At 39.5% G+C, this 14,967-nt stretch overlaps 1 protein-coding gene across 1 annotated transcript in view; it reads right to left on the minus strand.

The window, feature by feature from the left end:
* Positions 1 to 14,967, minus strand: part of POLQ (DNA polymerase theta) — a 126,897-nt gene that overhangs the window by 48,240 nt on the left and 63,690 nt on the right. The window contains exons 17-19 of the mRNA XM_025874979.1: positions 11,950 to 12,093; positions 10,534 to 10,730; positions 2,148 to 2,388 (exon numbers count right to left, since the gene is read on the minus strand). Of these exons, the coding sequence (XP_025730764.1) occupies positions 2,148 to 2,388; positions 10,534 to 10,730; positions 11,950 to 12,093 (582 nt within the window). The remainder of the gene's footprint in view (positions 1 to 2,147; positions 2,389 to 10,533; positions 10,731 to 11,949; positions 12,094 to 14,967) is intronic.

Raw genomic sequence — 14,967 nt, forward strand, 5'->3', positions numbered from 1 at the left:
GTCTTGGAAGCTCTGCATCTCTCCATCCATTCTAAATGACAGTCTTGCCGGATAAAGTATTCTTGGCTGCATGTTCTTCTCGTTTAGTACCCTGAATATGTCTTGCCAGGCCTTTCTGGCTTGCCAGGTCTCTGTGGATAGCTCTGACATTACTCTGATGTTCCTCCCTCTGTATGTAAGGAATCTCTTCCCCCTAACTGCCGTGAAGGTGGTTTCCTTGGTTCTAAGATTTGCGAGTTTTACTATTACATGCCGGGGTGTTGGCCTGTTTTCCTTGATCTTGGGAGGGGTCCTCTCTGCCTCTAGGACACGATGTTTGTTTCATTCCCCAGATTAGGGAAGTTCTCAGCCACAATTTGCTCAAATATATCTTCTAGTCCTCTCTCTCTCTCCATCCCCTCAGGGATCCCAATAATTCTGACATTGGAACACTTCATGGTGTCACTTATTTCCCTGATTCTATTTTCATGGATTCTGAGTTGTTTTTCCCTGACCTCCTCTTTTTCCTTTTTATCTATTAAATGGTCTTCCAGGTCACTAATTTGTTCTTCTGCCTTGCTTACCCTAATTATTAGATTATCTAGATTAGATTGGATCTCATTGATAGCATTTTTAAGTTCTGACAATCAGGTTTCATTTCTGCCCTTAGAGACTCTATGTTGCCTTTAATTGATTTCTTCATTCTAGCCATTGTCTTCACAATTGGTAGTTTGAATTTCATCTCCTACATCTTGGTTATATCTGAATCCATTTGTAAATCTGTGGCATAAATCATAATCTCTGAGTCTTTCCTATTTTGGGGGTTCCTCCTCCTAGTCATTCTGTTATGGGTGTTTGAGAGAATGTATAGAGTCCAAATTATTGACCACAAGCCAAGCAAGATGCACCTGTTTTCTAGGGACCTTAGGGCTGCTGGCCTCTTGTTTTCCCAGCCTGTCTTCTGGGGGAGGGGCCTGCAAAACTGTTACTCAGGCAATCCTGTTTGGGCAGAGTTGCCCTGCCCCCTGTGGCGGGGTATGGGCTCAGCGAAAACTGGTTTTTGAGGGCTTTTGTTCTCTGGCGGCTTTCCCTGGCAGGTTTCCATGTCTCTTCTGAGAGTGAGAGCAGAAGAAACCGTTTCCAACCCTCTGCCTCAGAGCAGAGAGATCACAGTCTGTTCTTCAGTGAGCTCTCTGGCCACACTATCTCCGTTTCTGTCTGTGCTGCTATAAACTGCAGCATCCTGGGTTGTGCGCCCCTCAGCAGGGCTCCCAGTCCTCACCTCCAGGTTGGGGAACGGGGGCACGTCTCTGCCCTTTGTGCTTCTAAAACTGCCAGCTGCCCCCAGTTCGCATGCACAGACCCACCACTCCGGTTTCAGTCTGGGGGGCTGCCCTAAAGTCCATTCCTCGCTGCTACTGGTCTGCGAGCCTGTGCCCCGTCCCCAGAGCGGGAGGCTATCGCTCACTGGTGGTGTAGTATCCCCATGGTCAGGATCCCTCCCCCTGCCATTTATCCTCCGATATCTGCCCACGGAATCATGGCTCCCTGCTTTGTACCTCGAAAGCAACCACCTGCGATATTCTGTTTGAAGGGATCCAGCTCTATCGTCTTACATCTCAGGCTGATTTTGTGGGTGTTCAGAGTGGTCTGGTAGATATCCAGCTCAATTCCGGGGACCAGTTGGAATAGGGTCCCCTACTCCTCTGCCATCTTTTCCCCCCTCCTCGACAGATTAGGTTTTAAGTGTGAATAAAAATCACTGGATAAAGTTCAAATATAAAATTAGCAATAAATGATAAAATGCCACGAATTCTCTTCATTAGAGTCTGAGGTCTGCAAACTAGAGCCAAACCAGGGCCAGATGCCTGTTTCTATAAATAAAGTTTTATTGGAACACTCATTTTCATATTGTCTATTGCTGCTCTTGTGCTATGAGGGCGAAGTTGAATATTTATGATTGAGACCACCAGGGTCACAAAGTCAAAAACACTTAATGTCTGGCCTTTTACAGAACGTTTGTTGACCCCTGTCCTAGATAATCCAAAAATAGAGTTTGCGTTAGAAGTATGATAAAGAGTGATAAAGAACTGTGATAAAAAGTGGCTTAAAAACAGAACTGTCACCAGTCTGTAACAGCATGAAAATGCCGGCAAGGTTGTTTTTACCTTGAAGGTTTTCCTTCTTCAACAAAGAACTGAGTTGATTCATAGCATTGAAGGTGAGAATCGACTCTACAGATGCTCTGTATCGCCCGGAATGCTCAGTGTTGACATTCAGCCCCAGACTCTGAATTCCTTGTCCAGTCTCTATCCCTTCCAGGAGGGGAAGCTCATGAGGAAGAAAACTGGAAACTATGCTGTGAAGAGTTGGCTCCTTAGAATCTGGATCTAGTAACCAGCACGCCACCTAAATGGGTTCAAAGACATTTGTGCACACTTAAATTAAAAGGGAAAAATGCTCATTTCTAATATCACTCCTTTTTACTTAATACTAATTCAGTGGTCTTCCCAGGAGAGGAGAAGGAAAGGATAACTGTAAATTGTACCAGGACTCATTTCTGGTACTAGTGAGAGCAGTTTTCAAAAAAGGAAAAGTTACAACTTTTCCATTACTACAACATTCCTGATTATCTGGTTCTGAAATAGCCTTGAAATCCAAGTGCCTCTCAGATAATTAAAATCATATTTCTGAAAATGTAGATGGAGTCTTCTCCACTGAGGCTGATTTGGGCAAAGCTACTATAATAAAGACAAGTTTTAGGTTTTTAAAAATTCTCTCGACATCATAATAAGTGAAACATAAATGTTTTACCATTAAAAGTTTATACCCAAAGTTTTAGAAAGCCTCCAGGCTTTCCCCTCAGGATAAGGGCCTGCCAACAGGGCCACCCAACAAATCATTTGATTGCTATTTTTAGCTTCCCTGCCAGATTGGAAGACCTGTAGTTTCGTGTGTGTGTGTGTGTGTGTGTGTGTGTGTGTGTGTGTGTGTGTTTGCGTTCTGTGTGTACAGGTCAGTGATTCATCAGTCTTATATAACACCCAGTGCTCATTACATCACATGCCCTCCTTAATGTCCATCACCCAGTTACCCCATCCCCACCCCCAGCAACCCCCAGTTTATTTCCTATAATTAAGAGTCTCTTATGGTTTGTCTCCTGTAGTTTCTAGCACTAGGTGATCTAGCAGACCAAAACTAAATTAGAATAAGGAAATCTAAGCCCTGTTCATAATTCTGACAATTACATGACTCAATTACTTCTTCTTTAGGTTAAGAATGTAGTTTGATAGAGGAGTGTGATATTGTGAATTGTAATAAGAAATATAAATTTGGTCTTTGTCCCCATTTCTAGCAGAGAGCTTCTAAAACGCTTAAAATTTCCTAAATTGAGAGATAAAGTCACCTTTTGTTATGTTAATGAGGTGACTTTGGGAATGCCCCTAGGTTACCTAAGGATGGGGGTTGGCTGCCCGAGGAACCATCCCTGTGATTGGAGGGTTGGAACTTTCAGTCCGTCCCTTGACCTGCTAGGAGGTGCCTGGAGGTTGAATTGATCACCTACGACCAATGATTTAATCAGTTTGTGCCTATGTAATGAAGGCTCTGTAAAAATCCAAAATGACAGGACTTGGAGAGCTTCGAGATTGGTGAACATGGAGGTGCCGGCAAGAGTAGTGTGGCTAGACTGAGCATGGAAGCTCCCCTCCACCTGATTAATTGAATCTGAAGGGGGAGGAGGTCACAGGAACCTCTCATTTATAGTCAGTCGGTCAGAAATACAGGTAAGAACCTGGACTTAGAACAGGCATCAGACATCCTTGCCAGATGTCCTTGGAAGGAGGTGCTTGGACTCTCTAGTCTATATTCAGTTGGTCAGAAGTATAGGTGTTAACTTGGGCTTGAAGCTGACCTCAAAAGAGCAGGCAGTAATGTGGCACTGAGAGGTAGTGTCAGAATTGAGTTGAATTGTAGCAAACCCATCTGGTGTTTCCAGCACTGCTTGATGGTATAGGAGAAACCCTACAAACATATCAGAATTGGTCTCAGAACAATTTTACTTGGTGTCAGAGAAGTGGGTCTTGCTAGAAGGGCCTGGCTCACAGAAACATATGGCTTATAATGAGAAAGGATAAAAGGGTGGGGGATGATGATCCTTTGATCCCTGGATGGCTACCTAGTGACGCATGTATGAGACTGTAGCTACATTACAGTTACTAAGGGTAAAAGTTACTAATGCAATTTAGAAATGGCAGACCTAACTCCTGAGGAGTTGGCTCATTGGATATATAAGTAAAAAAAAAACCAGTAAGCACACTAAACATACAATCTCTTGGTTACTGTTATCTGTGATAGCTAAATAAAAGTAAAGGAAAGTGTTGGGTCTGGCTTTGATGGTAAACCAAACTCAGATCTGAGTCAGTCTGAGCTTTAGCCACTAGCCTCAAAGTCAACTGTGCAGGGGCAACACAAAGCACCCCTAAGACCTCTGGTCACCAATAAGGTAATCAGCGTAGGAGCGCAATACCTAGAAACTATCAAAACCAGGGGGTATAGTGTGACAGAGTTGTTTCATTTTGTGGATCAGTATCATCAGCTTCTTGTGGAACCATAACTAAAATGGATTATGAGAGTGATTTAGGAGGAGTGTTTGGTTTGGGATGCTGCAGGATGGAAGAGCAGAGGGTTGATGTAGGACCCAGAGCTCACTACGGTACAATCAAAATTGAGTGTATGTGATCCAGACACACGGGAGGTTATTCCTATGGGAACAGCTAGCCTGGTGCACTGGATAAAAGCCATTATAAAGACTGTTTAGCCTGAGAGGGGGACTGTCCCTCTTCTCTTATAAATGCCAAGTGGAACACCCCAGATGAAGCAGCTGATATTCTTCATATGCAAGCCATATGGGACTGCTTTATGATAACTGGGATATTGATCTGCTGAAATCTATTACTCAGGTCATAGTAAATGCTGTGGTTTAAGGTGGCCCCTTTCACACAGGTACCCCATATAACCCTACTGTTGCAAAACTGAGGGACAGTTTGGAAAGCCTCATCAAATTTGCCTTCTCAGCTTCCACTCATAGGTCTTAGAGATGGTAATAAAAACATTAGGTTTATCGACAAGAGAATGGAAAGAGGCAGGGGGAGGTCAAGAGACTTCCCAACAAAGTGGAAATTTTTAAAAGGTTAAGAAATATGGTGAATATGAAGCAAATATTCAAGAGAAATAAGAACAAGAGAAAGAGGAAACAGAAAAGGAAGAGTCTCAGGACTCACCTCAGCAGGATGGAAAATTTTAGATGGTTAGTAAGAAATGTGATGAATAAAATGGGTGTTGATGGATTAAAAAAATATTTTAGTAAAGCATCACCAAAGGTTGGGTGGGTCAAAGCAACCCCCATTAAAGGGCCCCAAACAAGACTGCTCTATTTACCATAATATGGAGAATTTAAAAAGCTCAAAGATGTAAGTTACAATGAGAAACCTGACCAGCAATCAGTGGTTAGGCAGATTAATCAAGTTAAAGACTGATAAAAGGGCTGGGGTCCCTTCACTCAACTCCTCCCTGGGGACCCATAAAGCCTTTCAGACAAGAGTAGGTAAAACTGTCAGGGGGTGGAAAAGAGAAGTTTCCTGGACTCCTGGAAGAGAGAGATCTAGGAACCGTGGTACTAAAACCCATTGGTAAAGCCCTGACTTCGGCTCCAATTAGAATAAGAGAACTGTAAAAATGTAATGGTTGATAGGATTATGTAAACTGGAATGTTAAAGCAGGTATTATGTAAAGAAGTTGTGTCTCCTTCGGGCGCCTGGGTAGCTCAGTCAGTTAAGCATCTGCCTTCAGCTCAGGTCATGATCCTGGGGTCCTGGGATGGAGCCCTGGCTCCCTGCTCAGCAGGGAGTCTGCTTCTCCCTCTCCCTCTGCCCCTCCCCCCACCCGTGCGCGCACGCGCTCTCTCTCTCAAATAAATAAAATCTTGACCTCCTTTACCTGAATTTATTATGTCTGGCTGGGGAACACTTCCTCTACCTACCTAGTTTTGTAAAACTAAAACATGTTGATGAAGTCCTAATGGAGGTTATGGTTAGAAACATGAGAGTTGATGGAATGAAAGGAAAAAGTCTGTAGGAGAATTGATGTTTGAACAGGCTTTAGATGAAGTGGTTGGGTCTTTACCTGAAGGCATTTTGGGAATGGACATTATGTCTAACAGAGGAACATATCCCATAATTAGTATTGTAAAACACAAGGCATATAAATCCCACCCTTCAAGCAATGTTAAATGCTCAGTGCGAACCAATAAGATTGCCTGAGCCCACACAATGTGGAATGAAGCTCGAGTGCTGGTAGCAACAAATTCTTTGTGCAATAGCCCTTTGTGGAGACTGGAGCTAATGGCAAGAGCTTGTGAGCACCTCCCAACAATGACAACTGGGACTTTAAACAAGAGAATTTCCATTTGAGGGTATTTATGGCCTTGCTATTGACATCATTAATTGAAGTTATTCTTATGACTAAAGTATATAACATGATCTTGAAACCTGAAATACCCACCCAACACAGGTGATATCTGAGAAATGCTCTAATGGAGTTGGCAGTGCCCAGTAGAGTTACATAATAAAATGGAAACAGGTTATACAGGATCATGCTGCCTGGGGAATGCAAAGAAGAGATGCTCAAGAGCAGGGAGCCTCTTTTCTCTTAGGCTTGACTCTGGAATTGTGTGAGAAGCTGCTGCTGGATTCTACTGTTACTTGGACAGTGCTCTATAAACAGCTCTTAACTGACTGACGAAAAGCTGCTAGGTTTGTGGATGGCAGTTCCAAAGTGAATGAACAATACCCTGTTTTGGAAAGTCGTCATTCTATTCAAAGAAGATAGAAACAGATCGTCCTGGTGTGCTGAATTGCATTTGAAGGGGTGCATTAAAGTAGGACACATTAATGCCTTTCACAAGAGCTGCCTTCTAGGTTTGGAAGGTGACTAGAATTATCAAGCAGATGTCCCTGCATGCCCCTTTGAGATGGTCGCCTGGGCCCATGAATGAGGGGACATGGTTCACTGTAGTAATGCAGAGACAGGCTGAATCTAGACATATTCCTCTTATACCCTCTGAGGCACAGAAGGCTAAAATGAACTGTATCTGTCTACAAGAGTGTCAGAGACTGCAGATGGTTATTTGGCAGATTACCCGGTAGGAAGGCCAGGAATATAGCTGACAGGTGAGACTAATGCTAGTAGCCTTGTACCTCTGTGGGGAGGTACAAATGGGTCCAGATAGGAGCAGACATTGACTCTGGACCATGCTTTGCTTACCTGATTGTAGATACAAATGCTCTGAGTGCTATAAAAGAACCAGAACAGAAGATACTGCACCAGTTTGGATGGCTGACCATCATTTCTTCAGACCAAAGAACACACTTTATAGCCCATAATGTTCTACAAGGGGCAAAGAGATAGCCTCGGTACTAGTTTGATAGAGAACTGGAATGGGCAATTAAAACATAGGTTGTCTAAAAATAGATAAAGGCAGCAAGGCTGGCTTATATGTCTTCATAAGTATGTGCTCCCACTCAACATCAACATGAGGGGGGCTAAAGGAGTGTCCCCACTGGATATACTTCTCTGTTTGGATCTGGGGAAGTAAGGATGGGAAAGATGGTATACTTTCTTCCCCACATCACCTCAACTTTTTTCCTCCTAGCTGATGCAGGGGTCACAGGACCAGGGCTACAAGTATAAGGGATGGAAATGGACGATTCCTAAGCAAGAAACAATAATCATGCCAGAAGGCGTGAAGGCACATCCTGCCCCATCAGGCCCTTTGGAATTATAACATAAAGGTTAAAAGCATAGAAGGAAAAATAGTAGCTATGGGTAAAGAAATGAATAAATGGGTTATGTAATGAGGAAAATCCAATATTAACACCTCAAAAGAAGCTCTAAGCAAGAGATGATATTGTCTCTTTGCTCAATTATGCCAGATGCCTGAAAGGGTGAAGCCATATATTGCTGACAAACCCTCTTGCTTTTGGAACCTAGTAAGATCAAATGGAAGCCTACAAACCTGGGAGACATTTTCATATGATAATGATGATGGACTGGATAGTTAATAAATGAATGGGATCCCAGTAATGTGCCAACTACTTTTGACTTTTACTATTGTTTTGCTATAATAATCACGTTATAACAATCATGTTTGAAGACTAGGGGTAGACTGTGATATTGTGACTAACAAGAAATATGTATTTGGTCCTCGTTCTCATTTCTAGCACAGAACTTCTAAAATCCTTGAAATTTGCTAAACTGAGAGACAAAAAGGTGTCTTTTGTTATGTTAATGAGGTGGCTTTTGGAATGTCCCTAGGTCACCTAAGGATGGGGGATGGTTGCTAGAAGAACCAACCCTGTGATTGGAGGGTTGGAACTTTCAGTCCCACCCCTCCTGGGATGGGGGAGGGGCTGGAGGTTGCACCAATGGCCAATGATTTAATCAGTCATGCTTATGTATGAAGGTTCCATAAAAACCCAAAACACAGGGTTTGGAGAGCTTCCAGGTTGGTGAACACATGGAAATGCAGGGAAAGTGGTGTGTTTGGAGAGGGTATAGAAGCTCCACGCCCCTTCCTACATACCTCGCTCTATATATCTCTTCATCTGGCTGTTGATTCATATCCTTTAATATCTTTTGTTAAAAAAAAAAAACAAAAAACCCAGTAATCTAAGGAATAAACTGGTTTCATGAGTTCTGTGAGCCCCTCCAGCAAGTTAACTGAACCCAAGGAGGGGGTGGTGGGAACCTTTGATTTATAGCTAGTGGGTCAGAAGCATAACAACCTGGGTAGGCAGTGTCAGAACTGACTTGAATTGTAGGATAATCAGCTGGTACCCAGAGAATTGTTGGAGGTGTGGGGACCCCCCGCCACATTAGAAATTGGCGATCAGAAACCTTTTAGAGAATACTGAATAAGGTAATTTGATGTAAAAGTTGGCAAATGTTTCTTATAAAAGCGAGATTTTTTAAATTAATAGTTTATCTTCTTGCATCAAAAGTGTTATGATTGACAAAATCAACTATGGAATATTTCAAGTAGTTTATGCAAAAAGCGCTACAATAAATCTTAGATGGTACATCTCAGATTTTTAATGAGAAACTTGTATTACCCATATTCTCATTTTGGACTCTGGAAGATCAAAATTTTTTTGAATTTTTTTCTTAAATTTAAGTTCAATTAATTAACATATACTGTATTATTAGTTTCAGAGGTAGAGTTCAGTGATTCAACAGTTTTATATAATACCCAGGACTCATTACATCACATGCCCTCCTTAACGTCCATCATCCAGTTACCCCATTCCCCCCACCCCAGCAACTCTCAGTTTGTTTCCTACGATTAAGAGTCTCTTATGGTTTATCTCCCTCTCTGATTTTGTATTGTTTTATTTTTCCCTCTCTTCCCCTATGATCCCCTGTTTTGTTTCTTATATTCCACGTGTGAATGAGATCATATGATAACTATCTTTCTCTGATTAACTTATTTGTATTTAACTTATATATAACTTATTTATACCCTCTAGTTTCATCCTCGTTGTTGCAATGGCAAAATTTCATTTTTTTTTGAAGACTGACTAGTATGGAACATCAAAATTAAGTGACAACTTTTTATATCCAGGGAAGGCCAATTTAAAAACTACATGGAATTTATCACATGTAAACCAAGCCTAGCTTGAACTACAGAAAAGGACAGTATCTTCAGTTTATCTGATACTGCCTTTGAAAATCTTTCCCCAAAAAAGCTAAAGAAACTAAGAAACCAAAATTTATCCTATTATTGATTATACTGCGAATAACAACCAAGTAATATCATATATCAATTCAAAATTAATATTCCATATGCCTCATGTATCCAGTATCAACAGGGGGAAAAATGATACCCCTTTGAGAGCTATGATATTGTAAATAAATGTCTTATGAAAATGCATTATACTGTAAAGTGTATGTTACAATAAGTTACCCTTTCCTTAATAACTCAGAATCATCATTATGAGAAGTGTATCATGCTTTGCTATTATAATAGCAAAGTTCTCAGGGGCTAGTAAGGTAATCTGTCCTATGCTAAATAGCCCTAACTACTATTCTTTTTGCTGTCTAAGGTTTACACATTTTTCCTATTTTCTGCCTCTGTCTTCATGGATATTTGAAACATCCTGCTATCATATATTTAAATCTGACAGTCCTCATTTCATTTCTAATTTACTAAGAAACAGAAAACTTCAAACATAACCAAAATCAAAAATTTTTAAATCTCTGCAGAAAGATATGAACTTTAGTGCTTCAAATTTGTGGAATCTCTGTTTTTATCTACACAGAGGTATTTGGTGCATCACATTCTGTTCTGGGTGAATGAGATTACTAGATAAAGGAGTGACTACTCTAAAAAAATTAGGCTTCGTTCTTGGAGCTAAATAAACACCAAATCATTTAAGAATTAACACTACACATTAAAAATTGTTTTAAGTATGGTAAAAATTAGGTAAGACATGAAACCTTAGGGTCTTCATAACTTTGTTCCAGGGAGATCCCACAAGACAGAAGAAGAATTTTATAGCTTTGGATGAAGTCATAGATGATAATAGAACGTTCTTTATCAGATTCCTCTTGAAAGCAGGATAGAAGATACCACATTCTGTCTTTCACAGTCAGGCTTGGATCCAGAGAAGGTGGGATCAAACTGGAACTAATTTCTTTAGAAAACAAACAAACAAAGAGTCTTAAGGCAAAAATTACATGCATTCATTTGAAACAGCAATCTTTAATGAAAAGACTGAAAAGCCCAAGGGTCTAGCTCCATGGAACCAATAATTCAGCATAACCTTATTCAGGTCATGTTGGCTACATAGATGAAGTGCTTCATATTCTAAAAATTAAGGCTTGTGCTATGTAATTAATAATGCTCTATTCAATTAGGTGAAATTTTTAAATAACAAGATTTCTAAAAATAAATTTACATTTCTCAGAATAAGGAGTTAAAGACATAAAAAGTATTTTTTTTTAAAGATTTTATTTATTTGTTTGACAGAGAGAGACATAGTGAGAGAGGGAACACAAGCAGGGGGAGTGGGAGAGGGAGAAGCAGGCTTCCCGCCGAGCAGGGAGCCCGATGCGGGGCTTGATCCCAGGACCCTGAGATCATGACCCAAGCCGAAGGCAGACGCTTAACGACTGAGTCACCCAGGTGCCCCAAAGGCATAAAAAGTATTTTGAAATGAATTTTAAATGAACTTTTCAAAAAAATTTAGCATGAACATACAATGTTAGATCTAAAAAAACAGAAGTTCAAGTATCTATTTAACATAACACATTTTCCCTCGAAACAACTGAAAATATTTCATGCTTACTCAGGAAGAGATATTATATGGCATTCTTTAAAATGTTTACTTACTAATTTTGGTCCTGTCTAAAACCAATCTATCAGCTAGGTAATGTAAAAACTGTAATAAGATCACAAGGTATTTCCAAATCATATCCTCTCAATTCCATACACATCTACAAAGTCTGTATGATTCAACTACTGTAGATGTTCAGCTCATTGCTGTCTCTAAATAAGTTCCAGACCCAGTCAACAACACGAAAAAAGTCTGAAAAGAAACTGCTATGATCCAATCTTCAAAAACAAACCTTCAAGGTGGCCAGGAAGTCCCTAAGTGTCCACTGCCTTCAAGAAGAAAAGACAGTATCAGTAGCCATGTGATAAGTAAAGGGGAATAAAGGTGGTGCTTAAGACATTCGTTCTAGTTAATATATGAACTAATGTACACAACAGCCACTATCCTCCCAGGAAGAATTTTTAAGCCTAAAAATAAATTCTAAGTATCAGGAAATTATTCTCAACAAACAGGTCACTATCCTAATAGAGATTATATTAAAATTAAATGGTGATTAAGTCAAATAGTGATTACTTACCAGGATGCTTTTGTTCCTTCTGCAATGAAAAATAATAGGCATCTCTTCCACCCCAGCATACTGCCAGACCAACCACCAGGATGTCATCACAACCTTTAATAGGAACACCATCATCTCTAATAGTGGTTTTCTGAGGTGAGCTAACTAAGTAAATCAAAAGTGAAATAGTTAAAAATCTCAAAATAAAGCCATTAAACTGAATGCTAAAAAAACAATGATAATAATACAAAAACTATTTGGCAAAATTTCCAGATCCCTAAAATATGCATTATTTGGATGGTCACTTTTAAGTATATGTAAGATCTTTCTAGGCTTCCCATCTATTAAAATAACTGTCACTATGAAAAATTTACCAAATATCTCTTAAAATAGATCTATAATAATGACTAAAATGCTTGTTAACTAAATTTTTTAAAGCTGCATTTTGAATTGCTATAACTCAAACAGAAATAAAGACCACTTGCACGCAACAAAAATTTTGTAACGGCTTCAGCAATTCTTAACACTAAGACATTCCAGAAAATCAAGCATCTTACTTCTTGGTAAAGAATCAGGTATGATTTTTGTATCTAGAGTCCACATCTGTTCTAAAATAAGGCATCTCCAACTTTACAGATGCAGGTCAAAAATCAGTCTATCTTATTTGCAATTAGATCCCCAATATCTTGAAAGTAAATGGCACATATTTGTTAAATTTAAGTGAAGAATTTTATCCCTCTAATCCCTAGCACAGAGAATGTTCTCAGTTTTATGTATGTTGAATGAAAAATGGAAAGTACTAGTCAACACAAAAAGTACATAAAACTTGTCATAAACACATGTGCTCTATGACCTAAGTGTCCACTGATAGATGAATAAGGAAGATGTGGTACACATATACAATTAAATGTTACACGGCTATAAAAAGGATGAGAACTTGCCATGTGAGACAACATGGACCTAGAGGGTGTTATGCTAAGTGAAATAAATCAGACTGAGAAAAACAAATACCATATGATTTCACTTCTTATGTAAAATCTAAAACAAAAACACACAAATGAATAAACAAACACAAAAAGCAGAATCAGACCTATAAATACAGAGAATAAACTGATGGTTGCCAATGTCCACAATAGCCAAACTGTGGAAAGAGCCAAGATGTCCATCGACAGATGAATGGATAAAGAAGATGTGGTATATATACACAATGGAATATTATGCAGCCATCAAAAGGAATGAGATCTTGCCATTTGCAACGACATGGATGGAACTGGAGGGTGTTATGCTGAGTGAAATAAGTCTATCAGAGAAAGACATGTATCATATGACCTCACTGATATGAGGAATTCTTAATCTCAGGAAACAAAATGAGGGTTGCTGGAGTGGGGGGGGTGGGAGGGATGGGGTGGCTGGGTGATAGACATTGGGGAGGGTATGTGCTATGGTGAGCGCTGTGAATTGTGCAAGACTGTTGAATCACAGATCTGTACCTCTGAAACAAATAATGCAATATATGTTAAGAAAAAAAAAGAAGAAGATAACAGGAGGGGAAGAATAAAGGGGAGTAAATCGGAGGGGGAGATGAACCATGAGAGACGATGGACTCTGAAAAACAAACTGAGGGTTCTAGAGGGGAGAGGGGTGGGAGGATGGCTTAGCCTGGTGATGGGTATTAAAGAGGGCACGTTCTGTGTGGAGCACTGGGTGTTATGCACAAACAATGAATCATGGAACACTACATCAAAAACTAATGATGTAATGTATGGTGATTAACAACAATAAAAAATTTAAAGGAAAAAAAAAAACCTGCTGGTTGCCAGAGGGAAGGGAAGGGTAGGGGTTTGGGTAAAATGGGTGAAAGGGAGTGGGAGAGAGGGGCTTCCAGTTATGGAATGAGTAAGTCATGGGAATAAAAGGCACAGCATAAAGAATATGGTCAATGATACTGTAATAACAATGTATGGGGACAGATGGTAGCTATACTCCTGGTGAACATAGTGTAATGTATAAACTTGTCGAATCACTATGTTGTACACCTGAAATTAATATATCATTGTGTCAACTATACTCAAAAAAATTAAAAACCAAACACATGTTCCATGAATTGAAGATCAAATACTCAAACTTCTATGAACAAATCCATTAATAAACACAGAGATTTAAGAAATCTGATCAAATCTTTGCTTTCCACAGCAGGTTGTCAAGCTGACTACAGCTATTCCCCATGATACAAAATCCTTATTGTCATGAAGTAAGACAGGAATATACACGTGTGGCATTATTTAATGAAAGGTTTAAGTCTCTTAAAACATGGAAGGACTCTATGAGGCTTTGGGGTCAACATTTTGGCACAAGATTCATGGACATCAGTTGGAGGTACAACTTGAGATAAGTACTGAAAAATGTAGTTAATGTACATTGTTTAAAATATAGTCATTTTTCTATGTACTTTTGTGATTATATAAGTGAATAAGGATATTACAATTTAATAGAAAATAATTCATGAGCACTGATGATTAATAAAAACCATGATGCTATATCATTAAGATACCAAAAAAGGCAATCCTTGTTCAAAATATATATTTTAGTTTTTACAAACTCATATTCTAATATTAATAATATGTAATCATATATGTCATAAAAACACACACACGTGTATATATATATATATATATATATATATATATATATATATATATGATTTTCTTAAAGAGAAACATCATGTTTAATGGTAAATCTTAGCATATTCTAGCACTAGATATGGCCTGGAGTTGAAGAAGCAGCAACAGATAGGTGACCTCTGTGAAGCCTCATAAAATGAAAAGGATTAGGAAGGCAACAAACAGAAGAGCTCCATGGACTGACACAGGGCAAAGTCCAGAATAGCAACTCAAGAAAGAGCTGTTGTTTGAGAGATGGATTTCTGATACACCCAATGGTCAAGATGCCAAACACTGTTCCGCTGCTGGCCCCCTGAGCCAGCCACAACTGTGGTGGCTGCAGCAGCAATAAGCTTAGCTGCTATGTCCTTGTCCTGAG

This window comes from Callorhinus ursinus, unplaced genomic scaffold (genome assembly GCF_003265705.2).
Source record: "Callorhinus ursinus isolate GAN/ISIS: 27379988/994484 unplaced genomic scaffold, GSC_fseal_2.0 scaffold1, whole genome shotgun sequence".
In the NCBI taxonomy this organism is placed as follows: domain Eukaryota; kingdom Metazoa; phylum Chordata; class Mammalia; order Carnivora; family Otariidae; genus Callorhinus; species Callorhinus ursinus.